At 35.2% G+C, this 15,707-nt stretch overlaps 1 protein-coding gene and 1 long non-coding RNA gene across 7 annotated transcripts; both read left to right on the top strand.

Moving 5' to 3' along the window:
• The first annotated feature begins 1,076 nt into the window (after positions 1 to 1,076).
• Positions 1,077 to 6,474, top strand: LOC107821019 (putative lipid phosphate phosphatase 3, chloroplastic). 6 transcript variants are annotated; one of them, XM_016647412.2, is made up of 9 exons: positions 1,077 to 1,213; positions 2,706 to 2,786; positions 3,893 to 4,117; positions 4,235 to 4,322; positions 4,431 to 4,540; positions 4,639 to 4,729; positions 4,888 to 5,076; positions 5,169 to 5,228; positions 5,890 to 6,474. In XM_016647412.2, exons 3-9 carry the CDS (start codon positions 3,902 to 3,904, stop codon positions 6,102 to 6,104), a joined length of 969 nt encoding a protein of 322 aa, XP_016502898.1. In that variant the 5' UTR covers positions 1,077 to 1,213; positions 2,706 to 2,786; positions 3,893 to 3,901; the 3' UTR covers positions 6,105 to 6,474. The 6 variants fall into 6 exon arrangements, with proteins under 6 accessions (XP_016502898.1, XP_016502897.1, XP_016502900.1 ...); XM_016647411.2 differs by having other exon boundaries at positions 3,896 to 4,117; XM_016647414.2 differs by having other exon boundaries at positions 1,090 to 1,217.
• A 3,804-nt stretch (positions 6,475 to 10,278) lies between these two features.
• LOC107821021 (uncharacterized) lies at positions 10,279 to 14,887 on the top strand. Its single transcript, XR_012701539.1, has 2 exons — positions 10,279 to 10,524; positions 13,034 to 14,887. It is a non-coding gene; the product is annotated as an uncharacterized LOC107821021 (long non-coding RNA).
• Positions 14,888 to 15,707: the final 820 nt, after the last annotated feature.

The raw sequence follows: 15,707 nt of genomic DNA on the forward strand, positions 1-15,707 counted from the left end.
AAACACACAACGAATACAACATGTGTCAACTTCAATCATATCATAGTCAGTGATAGTATCTCCACAGAGTTTCAATTTAGAAGTAATTCTGAACATCGCAGAATTATATTCAGAAACAGACTTAAAGTCTTGGAGCCTCAGATGAGCCCAATCATATCGTGCTTGTGGAAGAGTGACCAACTTTAAGTTGTCATATATTTCCTTTAAGTCATTCCACAAAATAAGTGGATATTTGATTGTGAGATATTCTATCTTCAACCCTTCATCAAGGTGATGGCGCAAGAAAATCAAGTCATTAGCATAGTCTTGGGTAGATGCTTTATTTTTGTTTTTTATGGCGTCTCCAAGACCCATTGCATCTAAATGGATTTCAGCATCCAACACCCATGTCATATAGTTCTTGCCCGAAATTTCAAGGGCAACGAACTTTCTTTTCATAATATCAGTCATAATTAAAAGAGGAGAAAAGTTATACCTTAGTCTTCTCAAAGAGCTTCTTGAGACGGTAGAGTCTCGTGCTGATAACGTGTTATAAAATATAACTCAAAGTAACAATATTGAACAAAGAAAAACAAGCTAAGAGATATATAGAAAAAAAGATGATAGATTCTTATTTCTTCTTCAATTGTGTGTATTTTCCTATCTATTACAAGACCTTTATATATGCATGAAAAATGAAGAAAATATGTCATTGAATATGTCATTAAGCATATAAAATATGTCATTGAATATGTCATTAAGCATTTGAGATGAATATCATGGAGGAAGAATAGACATCCACAATAATTTGATATTTCTTATAGCAAAACGTTTATAGTTAGGGATTTTTTTAATTATTAATTGTATCAAATTAGAAGTGGATAAACAATATACTCCACTACATTTTTGTAAGGACAAATTATTATTAATAATTGTATCAAATTAGAAGCGTATAGTACTAGTAAGTAGTAACAATATAATACTACTAGTATATACATCTGGTATACATTGGGTTGACAGCAGAGCAACAATATTCTAACGCAACAGACGTGGCATTCATGATTTTGGACAACGTAGGAAATCAGCAAAACAAACACCTTACCAAACAAAGCCCTTAACCCCGTTTGAAATGAAAGGAAAAATAAGAGAGCCCAAGCGCGGCAGGACAACCCCTGACCATCTCCAGTCCCAACAGAGAAAAGAATCCCTTATTTGATTCCACTCTGCTCGTTAAGTAGGTCACATCACTGAATCTTTTCCGTTGTTGTTCGTGCTGCTTCACATCATCAATCAAAAGTTTTAACATAAACTTTTCCATTTGTCTTTTGATTTTAACAGAGACTCTCCATTGTCTTTTTATTTCTTTTTTGTATCTTTTCTGGGTTGACTTTGTTAGTGCTTTCTGACAACTGCTACTTCTTAATTTGTTCCAAATCAGCGTGGATAAGGGGTTTATTTAATAGTATATACATATTGTGTGGACGTGTTTTTGTGCTTTTCCCATGTGAAATCTGGCTCTTACTGTCACTGTCGTGAATAGTGCTCTAATTTATTGATGTCTTGATTCACTATTATTTCCTGATTAAGGGTTGTTTTTTCCTCTTCGAATTTTTATTTTTTATTTTTTTCCCCTTGGTTTCTTTGGTTCCTCAATGTCGTGGTGGGATTTGAGATCTGTTTTCTTTTTCAAGAATTTCGGAGGCTTTTCGCAGCCTAAGGTCCGTCGGGATTATGTGCAACGCATATCTGCTTTTCCTTTTTAGTGTACATGTAAAAAAACAACGGCGGCTAAGAGTCTAAGATATGAGTTCGGCATTCTAATCTTTTTAAGTTAATGGGTTCTACATTAATAATTTGTATATATTTAATAAAAAAATATTGTATAGACAAATACATGATTTGAACCAAACTTACTAGGTTCGACCCAACCCGTAGCCGACACTGTGGCTCCGCCGCTGGCTGAGATGATGACTGATGTTAAGATTTAATGCTTTAGCCTTCAAATGTGGTGACTTTAGTAAAATCTGTTCTTTCCCAGTTTTAGCTCTCTTTCTGATGTAATGTCATTTTTATACTTTCATTTCCAAGTAAAGTGTGTTCTTTTTTTTACACCTGGTTCTCCTGTGAAAACAGTACTGAATTAGTGCAGCATCTGAAGTTCTAAAAGTTATAGTCCTTGCAAAATTTATGATTGATGCAACTGCACTAACCACACAATATGTCAAGACCTTATACTCCGAAAAGCCTCTGAAATTCTACATGTTGTATGATTAATCATGTTATTGCTGTACTACACCTCTAATTTGATAAATAGGCCACTTATTTCTAGATATTTATGGGTTGAATTTTAAGTCTTAGATAAGCATGTGACCATTGACTGTACTAGTTGCAACAGCTGAATGCCAGAATACTACTTATGATGTAATTGAGCTTTAGTTTTGTAACTCGTGAGTAGAGGAGGATGTAACCTTCTGTTACTAGATTCGTCTGAACCCAATACTTTTGATGCGGAGCATAAATTTATATTTAAAAATCCACTAAAATTGCAACAAATAGTAAAATGAACCCATAACTTTGAATATATAATGAGTTCAATGCTAAAAACCTTAAAAATTGAACCCATAGAGCTTAAATCTTTGATACGCCTCTGCTCATGAGGACATGACAAGTTTTACTTCCAACTTAATTGACCATGGCAATTGATTGATTTATTTGCTTTCAATCAGAACGGATCAAGTCAAAAGCCAGAAGCTTCTGCTGGATTTTCTCAACTATTTCTGCCGCTGATAGCACCCAAGAAACACCAGGTATATATTTCTTACGTTTGACGTACTAAGCTTAAAGGAACTATGCTAAGGAGTTGGGATGAAAATGAGTAGCTGGCTCGGGTTATTCCATCCATAACATGTTGGATACAAGACTATAAGATGAAGGAAAGATATGGGATAAGTTGGTCCTGGTTTTTGGGAAACACTTGGGCAAGATATTTGCAAACTCAGAAGACTGGACATTCCTGTGACCTATTATGAGTCGTGTGCAGCTACTTGTAAACTGACAAAAAGAACTTTGGCTAATTTTTCCAAGATGCACTTGGAACCATACAAGTACCACAGTTTTATTGGAAACGTGTTATGTTCAAACTTCCATTTGTCCTTTAGGCCACAACTCATTTTAGATTGATCATGAGCCATGTATCTACTTTTTGGGCTTCCAATATGCTTTGTTGAAGTGTGTGACCATGTCATCTAAAATCTTAAACTGTTCGTAAGAACATACTTTTATTCATTTAATTGTCTCTTCAACACGTCCTCTCACGTGCATGCTTAATTTTTTTTTCATTGGCAAGCACGTGAAAATTCATTTAATGCTGGCCGTGAGACTCAAACCCAGGGCCTTTGTCTGCTCTGATATCATGTTGAAGCGTGTGATCATCTCATCTGAAAGTTTAAGCGGTTAGAGAGAACACATTTTTATTCATTTAATTGTCTCTTCAACAAAGTTTTTTGTTAGGCATGTCATGCTTGCTTTTCATTTTTGGCCAATGGCTACCCCTGATACATTTTATGCTTTACCTTAGACTGTTTTATTAGTTTTATAACAAAACCTTATAGTTGACTATATAAAGCTTTGTAGATTTGGCAATATGGCTTCTCACCTTATGTGATGAAACAAACAAAATTTACCTGGTTGTCGAATAGATTTGTGATGCAAATGACCTTATTATCGTCATTTGTGTTAACCAGATGATTATTAAACCAATTTAGTAATAGAATCGCTATTATGGCTCTGAAATTCAGAAAAAGGAGACTAGCTTGTGTTTATATTTGCAGCTTATTACAAAATTAGACACAGTTATAAGTCATCGTTATCATATTATAAAAATACTTGAGTTCTTACTTTTGCATGTTCTTAGCAGGCCAGAATGAGGGGTGCCCAGCTTGGGTCACATACTGTGAGGTCTCACGGTATGACAGTGGCAAGAACTCACTTGCATGACTGGCTTATCTTAATACTACTTTTGGCGATAGTTGTCATTCTGAATGCTATCCATCCGTTTTATCGGTTTGTCGGAAAAGATATGATGACAGACCTCAAGTATCCTCTAAAAAGTAACACTGTACCTATTTGGGCTGTGCCAGTGAGTTGATCTTCATTTTTCATTCAGTTGCTACAAAACTTATTTCGTTTTCATTTTCTTTTCCATTTCAAATAAAGTACCTCATATTTAGATTTCACAATTTCCAAATGTTATCAGGTGTATGCTGTTCTGTTGCCTATAGTTGTTTTTCTGCTAGTTTATTTTCGGCGAAAAGATGTTTATGATCTTCATCATGCCATATTAGGTAAGCTATTCTTTGGATTTGGCTAGTTTTAGTGGTAATAGTTTATATATGTTCTCGCTTATGTAAAAGCTTTCTGGTAGTCGTCCTCTAATTATGTTGTGATGGCAGGGCTCTTGTTCTCTGTTCTGATAACAGCTGTTATCACAGACGCCATAAAAGATGCAGTTGGACGGCCTAGGCCAGACTTCTTCTGGCGCTGTTTCCCAGATGGAAAAGAAGTATGCTGCCTTGATGGTTATATTTTCATACTTTTAGTTATAGACTAAGGCTCCTCCCTTGTAAATTAGTATTTCAGTAAATATTGATGGGTCAACAGGTATACGATAAATGGGGAGATGTTGTATGCCATGGCGATAAAAATGTCGTCAAGGAAGGGCATAAGAGTTTTCCCAGTGGGCATACCTCCTGTAAGTAGAATGCTTGTCTCATTACATGTTCTCATATGTTGTACGGGAAAAGATTGCATGTGCGGAGCATAAACTTGAAATTTACAGTGTTTCAGAATGTGTCTATGATGTTTCTTTCTTGTTTTCTTGACCTTTGAAGATTTCGGATCAACTTGCAGGGTCCTTTGCTGGTCTTACCTTTCTGTCACTTTATTTATCTGGCAAGATACAAGTCTTTGACCGTAGAGGACATGTTGCAAAACTGTGTCTTGTGTTACTTCCCGTTCTGCTTGCATCTCTGGTTGCCATTTCTCGGGTGGATGACTATTGGCACCACTGGCAGGATGTGTTTGCTGGAGGTCTAATCGGTGCGTGTTGTTAGATTTTATTTGTTTGTATCTTTACAGTAAGACTGACTGCATGAGAGAATAATGAAATCTGAGGATATTTTCCTTTGCAGGTCTTGTAGTTGCAGCATTATGCTATTTGCAGTTTTTCCCACCTCCATATCATGTTCAAGGTGTGCTGTCATTCCTCCAGTGGTGTGAATTTTTTTCTGATAGAATATCAGAAGCTTTCTCTTTCATGGTAAACTTGTGCTGCGTGTCACAGTACAAAGTTGAAACCTTCACACTTCACAGTACTCTATTGAATTTTTATTCTGTGATTGATTCGGAGGAAGAATTGCTGATTCCAAGTTGTTCTTACCACTTTTGCTTTTGTGTTACTTTAGTTGTAAAGTGATTTGTATATATGCATATGACTATAGTTAGTTCATTATACATGGGTAAGAGGTTAATTCTCTCATTCAATAGCTCTCTGCGACTTGAGGGATCATGTCCTATGGAAAATGTAATGATGATTGCCTCTTTTAAGCCTATGGTTGAAAAGAAAGTAAACCTATTCTCCAACATCCAAAGAACTGATAAACCTGTGAATTGTCTAAGGAATACACTACTGCTAGACCATGGAAAAGGCCTTACAATTTAGCCCAGCTACATTACAGAAGGCAGCCTCCTCCCTACAAATGAATGGATCTAGAAAACGGTTCTGGTTTATGTTTTTCATAGAGGAGCAGAATATGGCCATGGAGAGGATTTATGTACTATGAAGATGGTTTTAGTTTTTCCCCCTCATTTTTCTAGTCGTTTTCTGATGGTCTGTCAATTTTGTGCTTCTAGGCTGGGCAACTTACGCTTACTTCCGTGTGCTGGAGGAGTCCCTAAGAACTTCACAAGCTGCAAATGGTGTAAATGCCAATGTAAATAATACACACAGTGCAGAGGTTCAAGTAGAAAGTCAACAGAATGCGAGAAACAACCACGCATTTATGGGCATTTCTTTATCTGGGGATTCTGGTACACCCGTGGAAGATCTAGAATCTGGGAGAAGGTAGTTTAGCTTAAGGCAGTTCCTAGCTGGAATTGCTCACACAAAATGCTGTCAGAGTACATGGTTATTATGCAGAACTGATCTCTTGTGCAGAATATGCTCCATTGGATGGACTAGATTTCTCTCTTGCCGCTCTTGTTGCAGGGTGCTTACATATACTAACATGTGAAGAATTTTCTCTTCGTTCTTTCATTTTTTCTTTATTTTAAGATTGATTGTTATACCCTTCCAGTTAGTACAGAATTAGTAGATCGGGAGATTCATGAAACTGCTACCTGCAACTTTTGATAGCAATTTGGAGAAAGTTTGTGTACAGCGCAAAAATGTGCTAAGTGACATTTTTAACAAAGACTAATACTCTTTCTTTGAGTGTTTCTGCCGATGTTCTCTTCTGCAGCTGAAAATTTATGCATAATGATTGGTGACAGTTTGCTAAGGATGATACTTTCAGTTTTTCTGCTGCTGAAGCCTGAAAATGGAGGATTTATTGAATAGACAATGCGCGAGTTTAAATGTAGAATTCTCACTTGCTAAAGGATGGCTAGTGGTTCTCCCTTTATTTGAACAAAACGTTTTTGATTGAATAGAAAGGGGATATGAGCCTTTTTTCCTAAAAAAGGTTTTATGACTTGTTTGAATCAATTAGAAAAGGAAGGAATGAGTCAAGATCAGTTTAGAAATTTCTCTTGTAGTCATTTGCTATTTTCGACCAAATGTAAATTTTAAGTAGATGTCTGGCAAGTAAGAATGTTAATGTAAACATTAGATGTCAGCTCATTTCAGTGTCTTTTTTCGTGGTCAACTCAAATTTGGTTCGGATCTTGCCCATTTATCCGCACTTAATATTTATGTCAATAATAACAAATTTTGTAATTCTAAAAATGTGGTTTGGAATGATGATATCCGGGAGAAGGTGCATGTGGCTCCCATTGATGACAAGATGCGGGAAGCGAGGCTTAGATGGTTCGGACATGTTCAGAGGTGAAGCCCAGATGTTCCGGTACGGAGGTGTGAGCAGTTGGTTGTGGATGGCACGAGAAGAGGTAGAGGGCGACCTAAGAAGTATTGGGGAGAGGTGATCAGACAGGATATGACGAGGCTCCAGATTTCCGAGGACATGACACTTGATAGGAAGATGTGGAGGTCGAGTATTAGGGTTGTAGGTTAGGAGGTAGTTGAGTCGTACCTTACTTCGTACCACTGTGGGACTAGCCTTGTAGGGTTTTTGTCTAAGATAGCTATTGGCAATGTTGTGGCTTACTATTTCGCTTTTCGGTGCATGTCCTATTTACTAGCTATCGCTTTTGCTTTGCACCTTTCTTCTAGATTTCATGGTGTTCTTATTTTTCTTATGATTGTTGTGGTGATACTAATATTTACTAATATTGTCTCCCTTTGCTTTGCATCTTTCTTCTGGATTCCATGGTGTTCATATTTATCCTATGATTGTTGTTGTGATACTAATATTGTTTCCTTTTATTTTTTTGTCATTTTGTCTTCTTTTTTTTTTTGAGCCGAGAGTCTTTCGGAAACAGCCTCTCTACTCCTTCGGGGTAGGGGTAAGGTCTGCGTACACACTACCCTCCCCACACCCCATTAGTGGGATTTTACTGGGTTGTTATTGTTGTTGTTATTGTTGTTGTAAAAATATGATTTGGGGAAGGTAATGCGTATGTGGTTTTATCCCTACCTTACGAAGATAGAGAGGTTATTTCCGATAGACCCCCGACTCAAGTAAAGATGAAAAAGAAGCAATAGCAGTAAGCAATAACACCAACAAGATAGTAAAAAATCGAAGCAAAAGAAACTGCACCGCTATTAAGAAGATTGACGCGAAAGAACAACAGACCGTAATAGAAAACGAAGAATAAGAAAATACATGACTAACATTAGTATTACGATAACGCTCGACTACCAACTAACCTTATATCCTAATTCTCGACCCTCACACTCTCCTGTCAAGTATAAGTTGAAGCAACCTAATCAACCCCAATACTTATTTGGTCTATATCTACCTATCCTGCCTAATTAGGTCAAATTACTTTAATTCATCATAATGGAGTCATAAATTAAAGTAAACAAATATAATAACTATAATTTAGTGATTAGAATGTATATGACTAAAATCTTAATTTGTTTTTCAGAAAACGTTGACCGCTGACATCTGAGACTGCAGCAGATCTAATGAAATGCACATGGGTTCCTCGTAAATTTCTGCATCCTTTTCAAACCTCTCAACACTTATGAACTTGCCTAAACGCTTCCAAATTAGAATTCTAGGAAGCTGCTAGTAGCATTTGTACAATTACTAATGGAGTTAAAATGCAAATGAAGGAACACAAAACAAAAGCTACTGGAAATAGCAATTCTACAGAGGTACAAACACAAAAATAGCATAACAAGAAAAGAAAAAAAATAGCAGATTCGAATTACAAGGGGCTCTCTGGAACTGCTTTAATCTTCGAAAAATCGAGACTTAAATTCTTCCCATGAATAACCAACACCAATCCCCTGCCCATACCCGAAACCTATACCAACACCACAACCCATTCCCACACCGAAAACCGTCTTGAGATGGTTCCATTCTGAACCCCCGAAACCTAGACCTCCGACTACGCCTAGTCCCACTCCTATGCCGCAACCAATACCTAAGCCGCCGCCTGGACCTAACGTTGCTTCTTCTATTTTCCGGCTGTTTTCCTGGATGAATTCTGTCACTGAAAGTCGCTTGTCTTCACGTTTTCCCCTTTTCCCGTTGAAATTAATGCCCTTCAATTTCCACAGGGAAGTGTCCTCAGCTTTCCGATAAGCAAAACCATTGAGGCGAAGGGTTTTGTCTTGCATTCTGATAGGGAATCAGTTCACTTTACTGAAACTGGGTCGGCTTGACCTAGGGCTAAAGTTTATGTGCTTTTTTTTAAGGGGTCCAACAGGAGGTTGACCAAGGAAATGAGGATAAGGGAAAAAGAAATGGTGGAACCAACTTACTGTCAAAATATATGATATATACACATTATTATTATTATTATTATTATTATTATCACTTTATATTAAGTGATTTATATTTTTACTTTGATTTTTAACTAATTAAATTATTTGATTTGATATAATCATAGAGTGTAAGTGAATTTAACGTATTAATAGAGGGAAGTGTTAAACCTGTAAAACGTAATTTTTGGGGGGGGGGGGGGGGAAGACTAAAGAGTGAGAATCTTGTTACTTAAAGGTTACGGAGGAACAATCACTGGACAAGGTAAAAAATAGTTTTGTCACACAAGTTTAATCATACTGAGGTTTATTTATCTGATCTTGAAATAACTCGCTAATTAGGTTAAATCTTACGGAGTATGTGTAATTGACCCTTAGATGTTAATTTTCAGAACTAATTTGAGAATAATCAGTACTCGTATATCTTAAAGGAGTTATTTGGTAAAGTTGAATTGTTAGATAAAATGGTTTTCTGTGTTTCAAAAAATTTAAAAAATGTGTTTAAAATTCAAGTTAGTTATTGGAAAGCTAAAGGGTACTTTTGTCTGGATTCCGTTCTGTTTATGGAAAAAAGTAGAGAAAACTTGGGTCCCATTTGAAAGTTTTTTGTAAAGTTTGCAGAGTTTTTCAAATAAACCTGCTAGGTTAACTTTTTTTGGGGAAAAAATCTTTTTGGCTGAATTATAGAGGGAGAAAATAATATATGTTACTTTTGTTTATCTTTGACTAGCTGTCTGTTTGAAAAAGAAAAAACTAAAACAAATACTAGTATAATTGAAGAATTTCAATTTGGCACACGTTACCTGTAAAACGAATGGAGATTCAGCAATAAATTGACCCTTCAATTCTCCAAAAATAATTGTTTATAGTGGAACAATAGTTGCTGATAATGGTGCTAGGAAACAAAAGTTTTCAATAGTGATGGTAATGGTCATTTCTCTGAAGACTCTGAACTAGTAATAGGCGGGGGCGGAGCTACCCTTGTCCGAGGGGTGTCAATTTGACACCCCTTCGCCCGAAAAATTACACTTTATAGATAGGTTTAAAATATATATATATATATAATATATACAATGAGTTGACAATCCTTGACACAAGACAAACCTCTATTTTAATGGTTAAGGGGTGTCAAAAGTTACTGAAGGTTGCAAGTTCTATTCCTGTGATGTCGTTTTCTTATCTGTAAGTATTTTTTTAAAATTAATTAATAAACGATATGACATGAGGGCAATTGGGAGTAAATCGTAAAGAAATCCTTAATTTCAAAACTCAAAAGGAAACATCTCTCACGGCTCATATTCTCAAATTGCTACTTGCTAGTGTTCATTCTTATCGCCGACTCGCCGAGACGCCGATTCGTGTCGTTAGTCATCTTTGAAAATTGCTGGACGTTGGTGCTAGTTGATCTTTCTTCGCCACTGGTCATGGCAGCCACGGTAAGTTTCTTTACTCTATTTCTTTGCCCCTTTCTTTTTAGAAGTTTGGAAATGGTTTCTATAAGACTATAACTTTCACTAGAATAAATTAATGGAGGACAAAAAGGATTAATTCCACTGAAACAAAATATTACTTGTATTTCTTGTATTTCTTATAACTGTGAATTGACAGTTTTTATAACTGTGAATTGTGATATTTTATAGAAATTATTACTTGTATTTCTTCTAATTAAATTTTGTTTTATAATTCAGAATCAGAAATCAATGAAGCAGTTTTTTTTTTGTAAAGTACCAAAATCAAGTTTGGCCACTCATAATCCATCTAATTTGGAAGAAGATGTAGTACCAAAATCAAATTTGGCCACTAATAATCAATCTAACCTGGAAGAAGATGCCAACCAATCGGAAGTACCATTGCATTCTTCTCAAAAACAACAAATTAATCTTGAAACTTTAAACTCCGATCCGGCAGAAAGAACTCAAATCTTGGACTACCATCCAAACCTCCGCGATGTGATTAGAAGAGCATACATTCAGAGAGGTGCTTGTCAACCTCGAGAACATAACTTTCCTCAAACAATTTTTTATGGAGTAATGCGTCATTTTAATCCTAAATGGTTTGTTGATTATCATGGGTGGTTGGAGTATAGTATAAGTAACGATGTAACATATTGTTTGAGTTGTTATTTGTTTAAAGACGATAACATTCATCAAGGTGGAGATGATGCATTTTTGAGCATAGGGTTTAAGAGTTGGAACAAAAAGAAGAGCTTTGATAAGCATGTTGGTGGGCCAAAAGTAGCTTTCATAACCAAGCAAAAAGAAAATGTGTAGATCTACTACGGCAACAACAGTCCATTATATATGCATTTGAGAAGCAATCTGATCAAGTTAAGCATGATTATTGGATTCGCTTAACTGTTTCGGTTAATGTCGTAAGATTTTTTTTGAAGCAAGAATTTGCATTTCGGGGTCATGATAAATCTAAAACATCATTTAACAGGGGTAATTTCTTAAAATTCTCTCATGGTATGCAAAAGAATGTGATAAAATTCATGATTATGTATTGAAATATGCTCCTCAAAATGATCAGATGACTTCTCCAATGATTCAAAAAGATATTGTGACTGCATGTAAGATGGAAATAATTAAAGCTATCATTAAAGAATTAAATGGTGACTACTTTGCCTTATTAGTTGATGAATCTTTTAATGTATCGCAAAAGGAGCAAATGGCTATTGTCTTACAATATGTTGATAGAATGGGATTTGTGGTGGAGCGACTTGTTGATATTGTTCATGTCAAAGATACGTGTGCTTCATCTCTAAAGAAGGCAATTATTGATTTACTTGCTAAATATTCCTTAAGTCTATCATATGTTCGTGGGCAATGTTACGATGGAGCAAGCAATATGCAAGTTGAGCTCAATGGCCATAAAATGTTGATTAGGAAAGAAAATAGATCGTCTCACTCTATTCATTGTTTTGCTTACCAACTTCAATTAACTCTTGTTGCGGTTTCAAAAAAATATATTCAAGTAGGAGAACTTGTAGTTTTGGTCTCAAATATTTTGAATGTGTTGGGATCTTCTTTTAAGCGTATGGATGAATTTCGAGAATCTCAAAAGGAAAGAATTGAAGAGGCATTAGATATGGGTGAGCTTAAAACTGGTAGAGGCTTGAATCAAGAACTTGGTCTTTCAAGAGCTTGTGATACTCGTTGGGGATCTCATTATAAATCTTTTAAAAAATTTATTCTTATGTTTGGCTCTATTCTTGATGTTCTTGAAGCATTTGTTGTTGATGCACGTTTGATGGATGACGTACAGAGCCAAGACAATGAGATATCTCAAAACTAGTCAAACATTTGAGGTTGCATTCATGTTGCATTTGATGGTAGATGTTTTAGCAATCACAAATGAGCTAAATAAATGTTTACAAAAAAAAGGAGCAAGATATCGCAAATGCTATGCTACTTGTAGAAGTAGCAAACAGAAGGTTGCAAAGTTTAAGAGAAGATGATTGGGATTTACTTATTGAAAAAGTATCTACATTTAGTATCAACTATGGCATTTTGATACCTAATTTTGATGAGCCATACGTTAACTCTTTAAGATCACGACGCAAATCTACCGATCATACTATTTTGCATCATTATCATGTTGATGTGTTTTGTAAGATTATTGATTAGCAAATTCAAGAACTCAATGGTCATTTTGACGAAGTGACTACTAATTTGCTTCATGGAGTTGCTTGTTTGAATCCAATTGACTCATTTTCTAGTTTTGACATCAAGATGGCTAAATTATATCCTGATGACTTTGATGAAGTTAATATGGGTGCTCTTGAGAATCAACTTGCGACATACATTATTGATATCCGTGATATTGATGAAAGGTTCTCCAATTTAAATGGACTTTGTGATCTTTCAAGAAAATTGGTTCAGACAAAGAAGAATTTAAACTTTCCTCTTGTATTCTGCTCGGTGAAATTTGCTTTGCTTTTGCCAGTTGCCACTGCATCGATTGAAAGAGCTTTTTCGGCAATGGAGTTTATCAAGAATGACATGCGGAATCGAATGAATGATGAACTTTTGAGTGGTTGTTTGGTGCCTTAGGTAGAAAAAGATGTATTTAGTACTATATCAAATGATGATATTATAAAAACATTTCAAAAAATAAAACCTCGTCGAGTACAATTGTAATAATATAATATTATTTTGCTTTAGACTGTGGTAACTTTGGTTTTGCTTCTAAGGTAGAGTTACATGCTTTTCATCACACCTTTTCCTTGTAATAGTTTGTTGGGTGTTATCTGCTGAATCTTCTTGATTTGTTCCCTCTTTTTCCCTGTACTGCTTCTTTTAACTATCTGTAGCTAAGATGAATTAAAAAATGGTTTCTTCCTTTGAACCTACCATTGTCTGCTTTCTCAAGCTCGTTAGTATGTGTTTGTTCCCAATGTTTTGAGCAGTTCACAAATTGTCAGCTTGTTTGTTTAGTGTCTATCTAGCTTTCTGCTTGATTCACCATATGAGGAAAACTGTGGTCTGACGGAAAAAAAAGTTTGTTGTTGTACTTGTTGTTTCACTAGTAGAATTATTTTTCTTGGTTTCTTCTTTCAGATTTTGACACCCCTTTGTGTAAATCCTGGCTCCGCTACTGGTAATAGGAGTAGCAATAAGGATAATACATAGATATTTTAATAATTTTTCTCCATATAAATATATTTGGCATACTATACATTTGATTTGTAAAGGAAGTAAAAAAATTCTAAAATTCTATGTAGAGTTTGCAAAAAATATCTTGCAAAAATGGCTTGGGCTTAGCAACCAATTTCGACTAGTAGAAGTCTTGGTAGACGACTATCTTCAATCAAAATTAAATCTCTTGTCTTTTCTCCAGAGGGTCAATTTGTTTTGACTGTCAAACTTCTAGACGGATTCTTTTGTAATAATATCCTCGTGCATTATATATTCTCTCTTCATTGGAGTGCTTGACTTTCTTCTTTTTGCCTTCTCTAGTAGTTTTCTTTGAAAGTTATCTTTGACTCGTAGTTTGACCATAATATGTCAATTTAATGCCTTTGATTTTCCAGGGAATTTCGGAACACCTTCCTCTTCCTTCTTTGTTTTACGTATTCTTCCCTAATATAAATAGTAATCTTTTTTGGCCTAAAACAAATAACATAACTCACTAATTAGCTCTCTCATAAACATAGACAAAGGCAAATATAATAGAGAGATGGATTTGGTTCAAAGCATATTTAGTGGTGGCTTAATTAAGAGACAGTGGAGAAGAAGAAGATACCAACGTCTAGATGGTACAGGAAGGAAGAACATGAAGGTCACTAGGTTTGGTAAAGCAAATGGAAATAGCAAAAGAAAATGGAGAATTAAAGCAATTCCAAAGTTGAAGTTGAAGATTTTTTCACCATTTAAGTTATGGAACAAGTTCAAGAATGCTTACATGAGCATGATGCTTAACTTGGCTGGAAATGTAAACTCATTGAACAATGGGAATGTGTTTGGTGCGAAAAGGATTCCAAAGGCAAGAGAAGCTAAATTGGGTTATACAAATACTGAGTTTGAGAACAGACTTATATATGAGATTTACAAGTCAATGGTTCCTTCCATGGAACTGTATCCAAATCTATAGCGTTTCTAATTTCTTCTTTTCTTCTTCTAATGATCAGCTTCTAGTTTAAAGATTGCTAGGAGTTTGGTTATATATATATATATATGCATTCATTATTTCGTATATTTTGTAACAAAAGCTTGTCTGTGCAGCCGGCCATAACTTGAATATTCTTTGTGTTTAATTCTTGAATCATGATATGATCAAAAAGTTGATTTTGTTTGTTTATTTTTTGTTTTTGTGTAACAAGTTATCCTCAAAGTTGTTAATTCTTTTAAAATATACTAGTTTCTGGATACGTGCGTTGCACATGTATCCCATATTATTTTTATAAAACTTAGATATAATAAATTAAACCTACATACTTTAAAGTGACCAAATCTTAAATTCAAAATGATTGAATAACCTTCTCTATACGAAAGATGAACAATTACATTAACTTAGTTGTTATTATTTGCAATCACATTATCTTTAGTTTATGAGGTAAAATGTGTCACTTGGTTTTCAAGATATTCTCTGTTTCTTTTGTGGCTGTAGTTGGGGGTAAAAAGTTGGTATAAGGATATGTTATTACCTCCGAAGAAAGAAAACTGAAGTAAAATGAAACTTTAATAAATATGTCATTAGCGAACTAAGTATACAACTCAAAGTATAATACTGAAAGAAGTTTTGCTATATATTAACTTATTAAAATTGTCCACGTGCATATATTCCATACACTTCAATCGGATAGACCATACATGAGAGAGGTTTATAATGACAAGATAGTTATATTAGATGTATATGTGGAGGTCCTTTTAGGCAAAACCAAACTATATAATCAAATAAGAAATTATGCTAGAAAAAGAATTTCAAAAGCTGAGCCGAAGAAAATACATTCAAGTTAGAAAGACGCGTACCTCATCTGGCTTATGTTCTTCATGTAATATTCAGACCGAATGACAGCCTGGGTGAGACAAAGCAGAATAATTTAATTGGAGGAGTGAAAGCCAGGATGGGAGCTCATGCCATAAATTGCTAATGAAGACCGGGTCCCCAGTCGCTGACA

Source organism: Nicotiana tabacum, chromosome 17 (genome assembly GCF_000715075.1).
Source record: "Nicotiana tabacum cultivar K326 chromosome 17, ASM71507v2, whole genome shotgun sequence".
NCBI lineage: Eukaryota > Viridiplantae > Streptophyta > Magnoliopsida > Solanales > Solanaceae > Nicotiana > Nicotiana tabacum.

Bases quoted from the DNA above. Each gene is read 5' to 3' on its own strand.
- LOC107821019 (XM_016647409.2), top strand. From the start codon at position 1,632: ATGTCGTGGTGGGATTTGAGATCTGTTTTCTTTTTCAAGAATTTCGGA. The intron at 4,118-4,234 runs GTGAGTTGATCT...AAATGTTATCAG, and splicing joins TACCTATTTGGGCTGTGCCA to GTGTATGCTGTTCTGTTGCC. The intron at 4,541-4,638 runs GTATGCTGCCTT...ATGGGTCAACAG, and splicing joins GTTTCCCAGATGGAAAAGAA to GTATACGATAAATGGGGAGA.